Source organism: Acipenser ruthenus, chromosome 6 (assembly GCF_902713425.1).
Source record: "Acipenser ruthenus chromosome 6, fAciRut3.2 maternal haplotype, whole genome shotgun sequence".
Taxonomy (NCBI): Eukaryota; Metazoa; Chordata; class Actinopteri; order Acipenseriformes; family Acipenseridae; genus Acipenser; species Acipenser ruthenus.
The window spans coordinates 62,712,423-62,725,555 of record NC_081194.1 but is presented as its reverse complement, the minus strand read 5'-3'; the positions used below and the strand labels follow the sequence as shown (position 1 = coordinate 62,725,555).

The window sequence follows — 13,133 nt, the reverse complement described above, 5'->3', positions numbered from 1 at the left end:
ACTTGAAATGTATTTGCTTACGATTGTAAGTCGCCCTGGATAAGGGCGTCTGCTAAGAAATAAATAATAAATAATAATAATAATAATAATAATAATAATAATAAAATAGGGGGCAGATAAGAGCAAAATAAAGCACATTTACATGAAGGGTGATAGTGTCTCAGGAGACAAACAGAGGAGTTCTACAGGTGCTGTTTGAAGAGGTGAGTCTTAAGGAGGCGCCGGAATGTGGTCAGGGACTGGGCAGTCCTGACATCTGTAGGAAGGTCATTCCACCACTGCGGAGCAAGGGTGGAGAAGGAGCGGGCTCTGGAGGCAGGGGAGCGTAGCGGAGGTAGAGCTAGTCTTCTAGTGCAGGCGGAGCGGAGAGGTCGAGTGGGGGTGTAGGGAGAGATGAGGGTCTGGAGGTAGCTGGGTGCAGTCTGGTCAAGGCATCTGTAGGCTAGTACAAGAGTCTTGAACTGGATGCGAGCGGTGATCGGGAGCCAGTGGAGCGAGCGGAGTAGTGGAGTAGCGTGGGCGAAGCGAGGCAGAGAGAACACCAGGTGGGCAGCAGAGTTCTGGATGAGCTGGAGCGGACGGGTGGCGGACACAGGGAGGCCAGCCAGGAGGGAGTTGCAGTAGTCTAGGCGGGAGAGTACCAGGGCCTGGACCAGGAGCTGGGTAGCATAGTTGGTGAGGAAGGGTCGGATTTTTCGGATGTTGCTCAGGAAGAATCGGCAAGTGTGTGCCAGAGTGGAGATGTGCTGGGAATAAGAGAGGCAGGGGTCCAGGGTGACTCCAAGGTTCTTAGCTGAGGAAGAGGGAGAGTGTGTGGTAGATTCCAGAGGAACAGAGATAGAGAGATCAGAGGAGGGGGAGGAGGAGGGAAAGAAAAGGAGGTCAGATTTAGAGAGGTTGAGTTTGAGGTGATGCGAGTGCATCCAGGAGGAAATAGCAGACAGACAGGTAGAGATACGGGAGGAGATGGTGGAGTCAGAGGTGGAGAAGGAGAGGAAAATCTGAGCATCATCAGCATAGAAATGGTATGAGAAACCATAGGATGCGATGAGGGGGCCCAGGGAGCGGGTGTAGAGAGAGAACAGGAGAGGACCCAAGACTGACCCTTGGGGGACTCCAGTTAAGAGAGGGTGAGGTGTGGAGGTTGCTCCGCGCCAGGTTACCTGGTAAGTGCGGTTGGAGAGGTAGGAGGAGAACCAGGCCAGAGCAGTGCTAGAGATCCCCAGGTCAGCAAGAGATGATAGTAGAATAGAGTGATCAACAGTGTCAAAGGCAATCTTATTGTATTACTTGTATTGTAACACTTGAAATGTATTTGCTTACGATTGTAAGTCGCCCTGGATAAGGGCGTCTGCTAAGAAATAAATAATAATAATAATAATAATAATAAAGGCAGCAGAGAGGTCGAGGAGAATTAGGACAGAGGAGAGAGAGGCAGCTCGGGCACACTTAAGTGAGTTGGTGACAGACAGGAGGGCGGTTTCAGTGGAGTGGGAAGCCAGATTGGAGAGGGTCAAGCAGAGAGTGGTTGGACAGGAAAGCAGAGAGCTGGCGGTGTACAGTCCGCTCGAGGGTTTTGGAGAGGAAGGGTAGGAGGGAGACAGGACGGTAGCTCTGGAGGGAGGTGGGGTCGAGGGTAGGTTTTTTGAGGAGGGGAGTGATAGAGGCTTTTTTGAAGGCAGAGGGAAAGATACCAGAAAGTAGAGAGGTGTTGAGGAGGGAGGAGATGAAGGGGAGTAGAGCAGGAGCAGCAGCTTGAAAGAGGTGAGTGGGGAGGGGGTCCAAGGCACACGTGGTGGGTTTGTGACCATGGAGCAGGGAGGAGAGGTCAGAGTCCGAGAGGGGCAAGAAGGTGGAGAAGGAGGGCGAGTTAGTAGGGGATGTAGTGGGTGTAGGGATTGGAGCAGGAGGGGGTGCGGGGGAGGGAGAGGTGTTAAAGAGTTTGCGGATATCTAAGATTTTAGAAGAGAAGAAGGAGGCAAAGTCATCAGGGGAGATAGAGGAGGGGGGAGGGTTTAGGAGGGAGGAGAAGGTAGAGAATAGTTTACGTGGGTTGTTAGTGGAGGCTTGGATTACAGATTGGAAATAAGCACATTTAGCAGAGGAGAGAGTAGAGGAGAAGGAGGAGAGGAGAGTGCGGTAAAGGTCTAGGGCAGCAGGGAGTTTGGTTCTCTTCCATTTCTTTTCAGCAGATCTCAGTGTGATTCTTGCAGAGAATAATAAATAAATAAACTTTAAGGGCCAAACTCAGAACATCGCAACCCTTCCAAATGGGCGTTTCCTTGTTTTTAGAGGTAAAATCATTTGCTCATGCCCAGGCAGGTGCAGTAGTACACGTTTTAACACGAACTGTAAAATAACACAACACCGGCAAGCAAATTTTGATGAAGTATTAAAAGTTGACGTTACACCAGAAGCTATAATAATTGTACAGTATTTCATGTAATTCAACATGTTAACATTATTCATCAGGTTTCATTCGACTTTATGAAGCAAAATTAGTTAGGCTAATTATATAGGGTGATGCAAAACTTTTGGTCATAGCTGTAGGTGCGGTACAAATGCAAACGGAAAATGTTACAGAAGGCAAGTTAAGTACTGATTTGCATGTATAATGTTTTCATTAGTTTGCTGTTGAAATGCCAATCTTTCCATTAGTAGCACCATGTTAACAAATGCACCGTTTCGTTGATATCTAATCAATACTCATCTCAGTAGGTGCCACTGCATATAGCATTCCTTATGCAATGAATTTGCTAATTTGCTTAACAGATGTGTTAAATATAGGCTTAATTTCGAAAGGGACTCCTCTGATTACTGAAAAGTGTATATATATATAGAGAGAGCGCCATGACTACCCCATTATTAACATTAAACAAATAGTAGACGGAAAAATGTGTAGGCTATTAGTTTAGTTATTCAATGTAAGATTATCCCACGAGATGTTATATTGTGATAAGCAATGCAAACGACTCCCAGTCTTTACATGTATATACAATAAATAAATACCAGTAAATATATTAATGATAATAATAATAAAAAAAATAATAAAAATAAATAATAATTTTTAACATTCTACTGTTGTGAACAGATGTAATAGTTTACGGTACCAAAAAAAACGGACAGGAGGTGTTTTTAAATTACAGAAATGTTACAACTGTCAGAAATTGTGTTTATTCTTCTTTTATGTTTTAATGTACTCCTCTGGTACTTGGGTAACTTTTACTGCATTTAAATAGTTACCCAAGCAGCAGAGGAGCTTGCGCATCTTTTAAGCGATTTACTAGTCAATCAGAATTGCCAGTTCTGAGAGAAGTTTGTTTTGTTAATTACTCATCATGTTAATAGTAAGTACTGAACGGGGTGGAGTTCATATGCAGGGAGGGGGAGATCTCTTTGCATATGGCAACTTTCAAATCCTATCACCAAGTCACCTGTATTCAAGCTCGAATGCAGTCACTTACTCGGGAATTAAACATTTGGGATACATTAACAAGTGCACTACTGTCGTAGAGAATTTCTTCATGGAAACACCAACAGGTAAATCTGACCTGCTCTTTACTTCACTGAGTGCCGTTTTAAAAGACATGTACAAATGACTGATTTCATCATTTTCATACATTGATATTTAAACCTATTTTGGGGGATTTTTAAAAAAAACTTTTTCATAACATTTGTAGTATTTTAAACAAAATTATATAACTTGATAAATATGTTTTAAATAGAAAGACGTCTTTCTAAAATATGTGGGTTTAAACATTGTGTTTAGGATTTATTTATTTATTGGGTTGGATTTAATTAATTATTTTAACTCCTCAGCAATGTTGGATTATCATTGTTCTGTCAAATCTTCTGTTGTTATTATTATTATTATTATTATTATTATTATTATTATTATTATATTTTGCATGGCTTGTGAAACATAGCAGGGAAATATATGTATTGTATCATGTGTCATTAGTACCATATACCATACAATTTAGGTAAGGGGACGGTTCCAAGTGTAGCCTGAAAGATGACCTTGCCTTTTTCTCACTCTCAATTTAAGTTAATGCTGTGTGATATGAATCTACTTTCGTTCCATCTTCCAGCCTGTTCTGTCTTTGACAAAAGCTTTCGGTTTGACACCATTTTATCAGCTAGGCCCCTGCTGGGTTCTCTTTAGCTAGTTGTTGTGCTTTGGCCTGGTTAACCTTCTGCGGTCCAAGAACATTATTTGCAGTTTTTTTGTGTGTAGTGCAACATATGCAGTAACTTCACTGTCTAGAAAAACATTATTTCACCTAACAGTTGTAGAGATTTTCTCATCTATTTTGTGAACCTTAAATACATTAACAATTTACAGAATAACTGGAAACTTTGTTTTCATGTTTTTCATGTATGAATGTGAGACATGACCATGTGTTCCAACAGTAAATGATGTCACAGTGTGATTTAGTAACGCAGAACAGTATACAGTACGTGGTCATGTTGGAAACTCATGACGAGGTTTTGTTTGGTTCTTGTGCAAAGTGATTAACGGAGGTGTGACTTCACCCCACACTTACACAAGCTTATGATTTAAATAGTGAAGCCACCATGCAGTGACTAACACACGGCTGAATGGAGGCTATTTACAAGAACAATGGCTTTAAATAGAAATGGGACATGCATCCAGTCACCTTGAAAGCATAATTGCTACCTATGGTAGAAAAATATCAATGCAACAGTTTTGAGTGCTTTTTTTTCATAGGCAATAGGAAACTATATATGGTTTTGTTTTGTGATGATTTTTTTTTATTATTATTTATATATTTATTGAAACAACCAAATAAGACTTTTCTCTTTAAACACCAAAGCTTTCAGATTGTACAGAACCTGATTTCTGGCTCGATATATAGAGTATGATAACCTGCTGAAGATTCTGACAGTGTTTGGTAAAATGAAAATTATGCAAGGTCAGCAAAACTTTGCTGTAGCCCGAGTCTGTGCAAGCGGCTTCTTTGGGCTGCTTTTAATTCTATATGTATCCATCGGCAGTTGACAGGGGCCATTGATTTTGGTGGCGTGTGTCTGCCTCACTTGCTGGCCCTAATGAAAAGTACAATTTAATCACTGGTGTGCTAAATTGAGCATGATTTAGCTCTTACTGCAGATTAGGGCCCTGTCTAGGGTGTGGTATTGATCTCCCTGTGTACTTCACCTCTCACTGGCTGCCTGGCAGGCAATCCAGATGGCAAAGGAAAACTCGGTCACCAAGATTGTTGTAGGAAGTAGGACAGATTTACAAGATTAGAAAAGCTTGGCTCTGATTGTGTGGCAGGAGGCAACAGCATGCCGCGTGCATACAATTACACACAATTAGAGCGTCAACAAGTTATGAGGCTATATCGATTTGTAATTGTCTATTGTTAAGGCTGTGGGTCATTGCTGCTGCTAACCTCTTTAATACCTTTTAATGGACCTTCCCATTGTGAGTTTACCCTACTCGGAACTGTTTTCATTCTCTTCCCAACTTGCCTTGCCCAGTAGAAAATAGCTACAGCTAATATCATTGTTTAGCTTTTGGTGTAACCTTTTAAAAGCCCTGCTTTCTTTTTAAATAGCTTTCCTTTTGCTGCATAGAACGTTGTAACCATTCACTCTCACCTCACCTGAATGAAAACCATTTAAGGACTATAGTGGACTTGGCGAAAAGCAGATAAGGAAGGACTAAAGTCCAAAGAAATGTAATCTGCTGTTTAAAGAGCATTCTTAGGCATTTGAGTTTGGATAGCAAGTTGTAACATTAACAAATAGAAAGGCTTGGTGCTGCATAATATAGTGGCTGTCTATTTTAATACTTTTACGAGGCGGAATGATGAAACTCCTGCGAGGAGGGGGGGGGGTGGGGCGGGTGTGGAATCCCTAAAAAGGTGCAACATCCAATTAAACATGCAAATTGTGCAGTTTGAAAATTTTTATTTAAAAGCTTGACCAGAAGCATACTGGCTATTGTATTTACCACTAAGACAACATATGATCCTCAAGCATAATTTGTTTAAAAAATAATAATAAATTCAAATGTAAAGTTTGCGGTTCTGCTTCTAGATTTAAGGGTTAATACTGATGCAGTTGATTACAATGTGCTTTTATATTAAATGTTCTGGTTTGAGTCCCAATCATCTTGTTTACCTTGTGTCTGATTTATATTGACCTGTTCATGTGTTATGGAATCTTTTCTCGAACAGAAGCGCAGCCTTCAAATGATATCAAATCCTTTAAAAAAAAAAAAGGCTGGATAGCTTATTCACTTTTATTTTAAGGAGTTTCCCTCTAGGCTGGAAAGCCACATTAAACTATTGTATAAACAAAAAGGCAATTTGAATTTCACTTCAATGCTAACCCCCTGCTCCCCACTCTTTTATTGAGTGAGCTTCTGAAGTGAACCCTCGAGGGGGTAAGATCAGCTGAAGTGGGTTACAAAAAAAAAAAAAAAAGGGTGGGTTATAAATCCATAAGGCATCAAGAGAGGCACAACAAACTTCTGAGGTTTTGAGATGAACCACATGTTGGTTTCAAAGAGAATTTTTAGCTTTTGTTTTAACCCCAGTCATTGTGTAATAAACTGCAACTGGAGCCCAAATGCTGCCGGTATTTCAGTTTTTAACAAGACGAGTTGTCCGCTTCCAGGAAGTGACTGCTGGAGAGCTTATGAGTGATGTGGTCACAGATCTGTCGCTAACAAGGGGAAGGAGAGGGGGTGGTATGAAGAGGGATCTACCTCCTTCCAGTGCTTGTAGTAGTAGTAATTATTATTATTATTATTATTATTATTATTATTATTATTATTATTATTATTATTATTATTATTCACTACCCACAACGCTCTGTGGACAGCTCTTGCAACAGCTGAATCTGTGTGGCATCTGTCAGTTGCTTGAGCAGAGCTGATAGCATCAGAGGAAGCCAGTGGGGATTTCTGAAAAAATAAAAAAGTGGCAAGGCCATTCATAAAGTGCTTTATAGTGCATCTGAAACAGAGTGAATGAATGTGCCTGAAAAAAAAATCTGCTGATGTTAATGAGGTAATTGAGGTTTTTTCAGAATAAAAACAGGGGGAAAATGACTAAAGTTCTAAATATATTGCCTTTCAACTCCATGTTTACCACAGAAAGAGGCAACCCCCTATATAGAAGGTGGGATGCAAACTCTTGTCAATGTCAAATGGTTTTGAGTTCTATCTGTGTCTATTGTGATGCGTTTCATCTTTTTTCCAGATGCAGGCATTAGTCAGGACAGGTTGTTTCATTGATAGGTTGCTGGTTCTTTTGGTGTGGACATGTAGCCTATTCTTTCAGGCTGGCTTTGTAATGCTTGCAAGCAGGATGTTACTGTAAACAACACTGACTTTTTGCAGTTTTTGATTTAACTTTAAAATTTGTTTTTACTGTAGAGTGAAAAGTTCAGATCACCTGACCCAGTTCACTTTGGGGATTTACTGCTTTAAGATTAAGCTTGGTTTATTTTTGGTTTTTCAAAGACAAACACCCACCCACATGCTTTAGTTAAAAACTCCTGATTGGCATGCACAGTATCTGTCTTCTCAAAGGGTAGTGAAGGGGTGTGAATCCACGTTCCTCTATGGTTTGATCAGGCACTGTGCTGAAGAGGTAAGGACAGCAGAGGAAGTGAGGCATTTGGTTTGTTTTGTAATAAGAGGGAATGGAGATCCATGCTCCCAACAGTAAACAAGTGGGAGTATTGTGTCCCCTTCATCACAGGATGTGCTTCCTTGGTCAGCGAAGGATCACATGGGACGGGGAGCTAGATGAGTCGCTCTGAAAACAGGGTGTTTTGGGGAGTGCTTATTGAAGCAAGCCCAGTAAGCAAACCTTGGACTATACCCTTTACCCTTTAAGTGGCTTTTTTTTGTTTGTTTTTGGTTTTAATGTAGTGTCATTTTATTATTTATTATTAAATAGATTTGAGTTATTATAATGTTCAAGTTATAGGGATGGAATAGAAAACAAGTCATGGAATTGTTTTAATAAAAAAAATAAACAAAAAGCAGAGTGATTTAAGAAAATAAGTTATGCCTCTATTTGGCGTGTGTGTGTGACAAAATCAGATGTGAAAAGGTTTCACAATGTATCTCTTCAGTTACTGTGAAAGCAACAGTATAATTTTCCTGAGGGAGTGGGAATACAGTATGTAGCTCCTCCCCTACTAGGCAGGCACTAGCTCAGACACAGGCTCAGGTTCAGAAGTCAGTCAGAACAAGGGAAGGAATAAGACACACAACACAGCAGCAGCCCTCCAGTGTTAAGAGAGAGGCATGAGCACAGCACCTGTCTAGAGAACACAGGAGTGAACACAAACTATTCAGCTCTATGTGTGGCTCAGCTCAGAGTTTCCCAGTAAGTATCTACTGCTAAAGAAGCTTATTTTTTAAGTTTTAAATTCGGGTTTAGACCATTTAAGGGTGTTTTTTTGTTTGTTTTTGTTTTTTTGAGGACTTTAGTGTACTTTTAATTTTTATTTACTTATTATTTTTTGACTGAAATGTGTATTTAATTAAAACTAATTCTTTTTTTTTCATTTTTGGGTATTAAATACTTAAGCTTAAAGTTGCCAGTTTGACGATTTCTGTGCTTCATATTGGTTTGAGTTTCAGTACTACTGCTTACTAGACCCAGTGTGCCAGTCAGGCTGCAGAAAGAACAAGATTGTAGTGATTCTTTTGCAAAACATCCTCTATTTGGTGTGTGTGTGTGTGTGTGTGTGATTTTTGTTTTTTAATCAAACGTACAAAAATAAATATATCAAGTTAAAAAAAAATCATTACAAATTTAATTTGTGCAGTGTACTTACTATATAAGCTTTTTTTTAATTCTAAGGGTTTTTTTACTACTGTTTTGGTGGTTGAATTTATTCTTTGTATTTTCTCATAATTGCTGAGTGTACTTTTTAATGGTCCTTGGAGTTTTTTTTATTTTTATTAATTCATTTTAGTTGTATGCCTCTCAAATCGGATGAAGTTCCATGAAATTCTAAAGTATGCATTTATTTTGGCTTTGAAAAGCATGTCTTACATTTGGGCATGTATGTATTTAGATTTCTTTTAACGATGATTACAAATTGCCCAGAGCCGTGCAAAGGAAGTTTTTGTGATTTACAGACTTTGGGATAACAGATTTCCTTCTGAAAGTTGGTGACGCAGGCAGGAACTGTTGCTGCTGCTGTCCTCGGCCTCATCCACTCTGGAGAGGACGTCAGGGTGCAGGTTGTTTTTGTGCCTTGTTTGTGCCTCTACAGCTGGTGGGAAAGTTTAGGCTTCTGTACCCCCCCCCCCTTCTCTCTTTGGAAAGGCTCGCCGGTTCCGCTTCTGCAGCACGCTGCTTCCAATTTTAGCTCCATTCAGACGTAGACTGCATTTCCTTCCTCTTCCTTCGCATGTTTGTGATACTTTATTTTTTTTTTCTGAGGCAACTTTTCCACAGTCTAAAGAGACCCTCGGTGACCATGACCTGCAGTGCCATTGGATGAGTAAAAAAAAAAAAAAAACAACATAAAAAGCATTTTCCTGTATTGTGTTTTTGAAACAAGACAGGAGGAAACACAGAGTTTTGAAAGGTGCCAATAGTTCCTGGGACTGGGTTTCAGGCAGTTGGATAATGCAGTAATACTGCAAATTAATTGTATACAGTACAATAAAATAAAATTAAAAAAAAAACAGCCAAGGTTTACTGTGGCAATCTGGAATTGTACTGATGAAGGCTAAATCTGATAGTAAAACACCTAGTCTCATGTAATATACCAGCAGTTGTTTTTAAAGTCCATGTACTGGTATCTCATTCGGCAAGTAAAGTAAGGGACCAATACAATTTTTTTTTTTTTTTTTTAATTTATAATTATTTATTTTTCTGAGGTCATTCAGTGGGGCTATGTAGTTGTGGTATTTCTCCAGACAAAATGAGGGAAGCTTGGACTACCCCCTTTCTCCGTCTGTTCTCTGTGCACCCCAAAGTGCAACAGAATGGAATCTTAGTCACCATGTCTCGAAGGAAAACCACAGGCTGAGGGACAATGCAGATTAAAGAATTCTCTTTTTTTTTTTTTTTTCAGGCTGCCTCACAGCATAGCTTGGATATTTTAAGCATTGACGGATCACTGGAAACAGAAAGCACCATGAAAATGGACATGGAGGGTACCGACATGACAAAGTGGACTGAGGCAGAATTTGAAGAGAAGTGCACATATATTGTCAATGACTATACCTGGGACCCCAGCACAGATGGTGGAAACTGTGTTAAAGCTAAAGCCTCACTTCCAAGAAACTTGATGTTCAAGCACGCACCAAACTCCAAAGAGGTAGGAATGTTGCATACTCCATTATATTTGTTTTTGTGAAAAAAAAAAAAAAATCCAAAAAGTTGAAGCAACTATTACTGATTAATATTTTAAAACCGATGAAATTATGAATGTGTAGATTTTTTCTTTTTTTAAAATGACAGTGATCATGGCTTTATTCTTTTGAAGATAAGAATTGTATAACATTTTACAATTGTTATTTATTCAGTACTGCATTTAAAGTTACCATACAAGGGCTGTTTTTAAAGTCACATTTCTTGTGTTATTTATGATAAAAGATGAGCAGTAAATTTCTCAAAGTTTAACTAAACAGTTTTGCTCTCTGTGTGGTCAGTAAGTGCATAGTGTCGTCAATCTTTGCCAGGCACAACACATTAATACAAAAGCTGATTTAAAAAAAAGAAAAAGGTAACATTTCATTAAAAACAGTAGGGTTTTGTGACAAGAATATAATTTGACACCTATTTTACATTTTCCTTGTTGGCATAACGGGGCAAGTTTATACTAAGAACCTATTGTTTTCGGAGAGTGTATGTCACCACATGACAAATCTGCAATTAATCTTCTTTATCACTGCTGTTGACAGTGTTTTTACCAAGCTTGAGATAAAATTACAAACCATTGTACTAAATTCAGAGCTTTGCTCCTTTGCAAAAAAAAAAAAAAAAAAAACTTTCATTAAATACAGAAATAGTGAAACAATACTGGTAGCATTGAGATTAATAAAAATAGATTTTTTTTTTATTTTAGTTTTTTTTTGTAATTCTAATGCTATTTAGTGGCGGGAATAATGTCTTTGGTGAAACAAACAAACAAAAAAAACTAGAAAGGTGTTTGTTAGGGTTACAGCACTGTTAGTAGTGTAGGTTATTTTATTAGTTATTTTATAATACAGGAGCAGAGTCATCATTTCTTTTGTCTTGTCAAGGTAAGAATACTATTAGTTTTATGGAATATGATTATTCTAAATTATCAAAGAATGCCTTGATGGACCTGCGTTGGTGGTGTGTGTGTGTGTGTGTGTGTGTGTGTGTGTGTGTGTGTGTGTGTGTGTGTGTTTTTCTTCCAAAGGACTTTACGTTAGTAATAATTAATAAAAATTATCTTTTAACTGATATGTTATATTAATTGTTAGTGGAAATTCTCCACCCCACCCCCCCTTCCCCTTTTAAGCGTGGGTTGAACTACTAATAAAAAAGGACTTTCAGAAGTTCAAAACAGCAAAGAAATGATTGGCTCAGGTCTTGATGATGTTCCATTGAGAGGTGTGTACTTTGAAGAGATTAAGCAAATGACAGACAGTAATCCCCGCTTTTTATACATTTTAAATCACAAGCATATGGGTTTTATTTGTTGATTGGGGTGTTTTTTTTTTTTTGTTTTTTTTTTTGAGACAATCTTCATTAAACATTAAAATAAAAGAGAAATAAGTGTCCTTATTTGAATTACAGTATTAAAGCTTAAAACCTGTTCCTGGCACTTCTGTCATACTTGGTTTGTTTAGCATGTGAATTAACAGGAAACACACTGGAATTCCTACTTAAAATTGCCAGGTTGTGTAACACATACTTTAGTTTGACTAAAGACAGAGACGCACAGGGCAAAGTGGATCGGGACTTGGTTTGAGAGGGGGTGTGGGTCTTGACCACTGACAGAGACAGATGCCCCTTGGTGATTTTGAAAGGTCAGGGCTTCCCAGAATCTGTAAAAGGGGCCTGATACCCGAGAGAACCGGCCTTCTGCCTGTGCACAGAGACTTGTTTCCACTAGAGAGCTGAACAGAAATTCTGTCAGCAGTGATTCGTTAGCTACCTGGCCAGTGAGCGCTGCTCTCTCTTGACTCTCATGCTCAATGTTGCACGTCAGCTCACTTTAAACCATGAGGCAGGGAAAAATCCACTTGTAAATACACCAGACCCAGTGGCTGCACTTTTCTATATACAAAAGGTTGTAAGATTTTAAGTAGTTTTAAATATGCTACATTTAACAGACCCAAATACTAGCCGTTCAGATTTGCATTTAGAGTGCTCTTTATATATCGAAGCATTTGTGATAGAAGCCTCCCAGAGTTCTGTTCTTTTTGTCTTTATTTAGACCCAATTCCATTTGGTGTTTGGAAACCTGGATACCCACTAGGCAAAGTAAATGACCCGTCCAGATACCTGAGATCCAAAGTTGATTTAGCATTGTCTGAAACACACCCTGTAAAGGGGAAATAACCTTTAAATCATTAATTAGATACTTCAACTAATGCACACAAATAATCTGTTTAAAAATGCACTTATATAATACGGTGTTGCACCCAGTTACAATATCTGCACCTAAATTTAGTATCAAGAGCTGTATTTTGTACTGATGTGAAATCCTATTGGGGCATAATTAGATGTAAATGGGGACTGAGGGGGAAAATTTGAAATGCATCTGTCTTTTTCAGGTTTGTGACGTAAATAGACCGTTTTAGTGCCCAAAATAAAACTGAGCATTTTCAGAATAGTTTAGTTTAAATTCAGAACAATTTCTAGAAAACCTTATCACTTGCATATTACTTGTCACCCTTTTTACAAGGTTTAGTTGTTTTGTTACATTTTATATATAATATTAATATAAACATAAACCGATCACATTCAAACCTGTAAGAGCAAGATGCAAATATATTTCTAAAGATGACGGGGAAATCGCAAATAGAGAGAATACATTTTTAGGGTTAAGAAACCCGTCGTGGAAAATTAGCCACCTTGTTTGTGGTACATTTTGGCAAAGATGTTATAAAATAAAATATGTAGCAGACAGGTACAGCATTC

The 13,133-nt window shown here is 38.7% G+C and overlaps 1 protein-coding gene across 5 annotated transcripts in view; it reads left to right on the top strand.

Annotated features, from left to right (window-relative positions):
• The window catches only part of LOC117410651 (PR domain zinc finger protein 1-like), a 65,875-nt gene that overhangs the window by 41,445 nt on the left and 11,297 nt on the right, over window positions 1-13,133 (top strand). For 4 of the 5 annotated variants that reach the window (XM_059025650.1, XM_059025648.1, XM_059025649.1 and 1 more), the window contains one exon: window positions 10,087-10,332. In XM_059025650.1, coding sequence (XP_058881633.1) covers window positions 10,150-10,332 — 183 coding nt within the window. In that variant the 5' untranslated portion in view covers window positions 10,087-10,149. Of the gene's footprint in view, window positions 1-8,244; window positions 8,379-10,086; window positions 10,333-13,133 lie in introns of those variants that run through there. The other variant, XM_034017361.2, reaches the window with a different exon arrangement.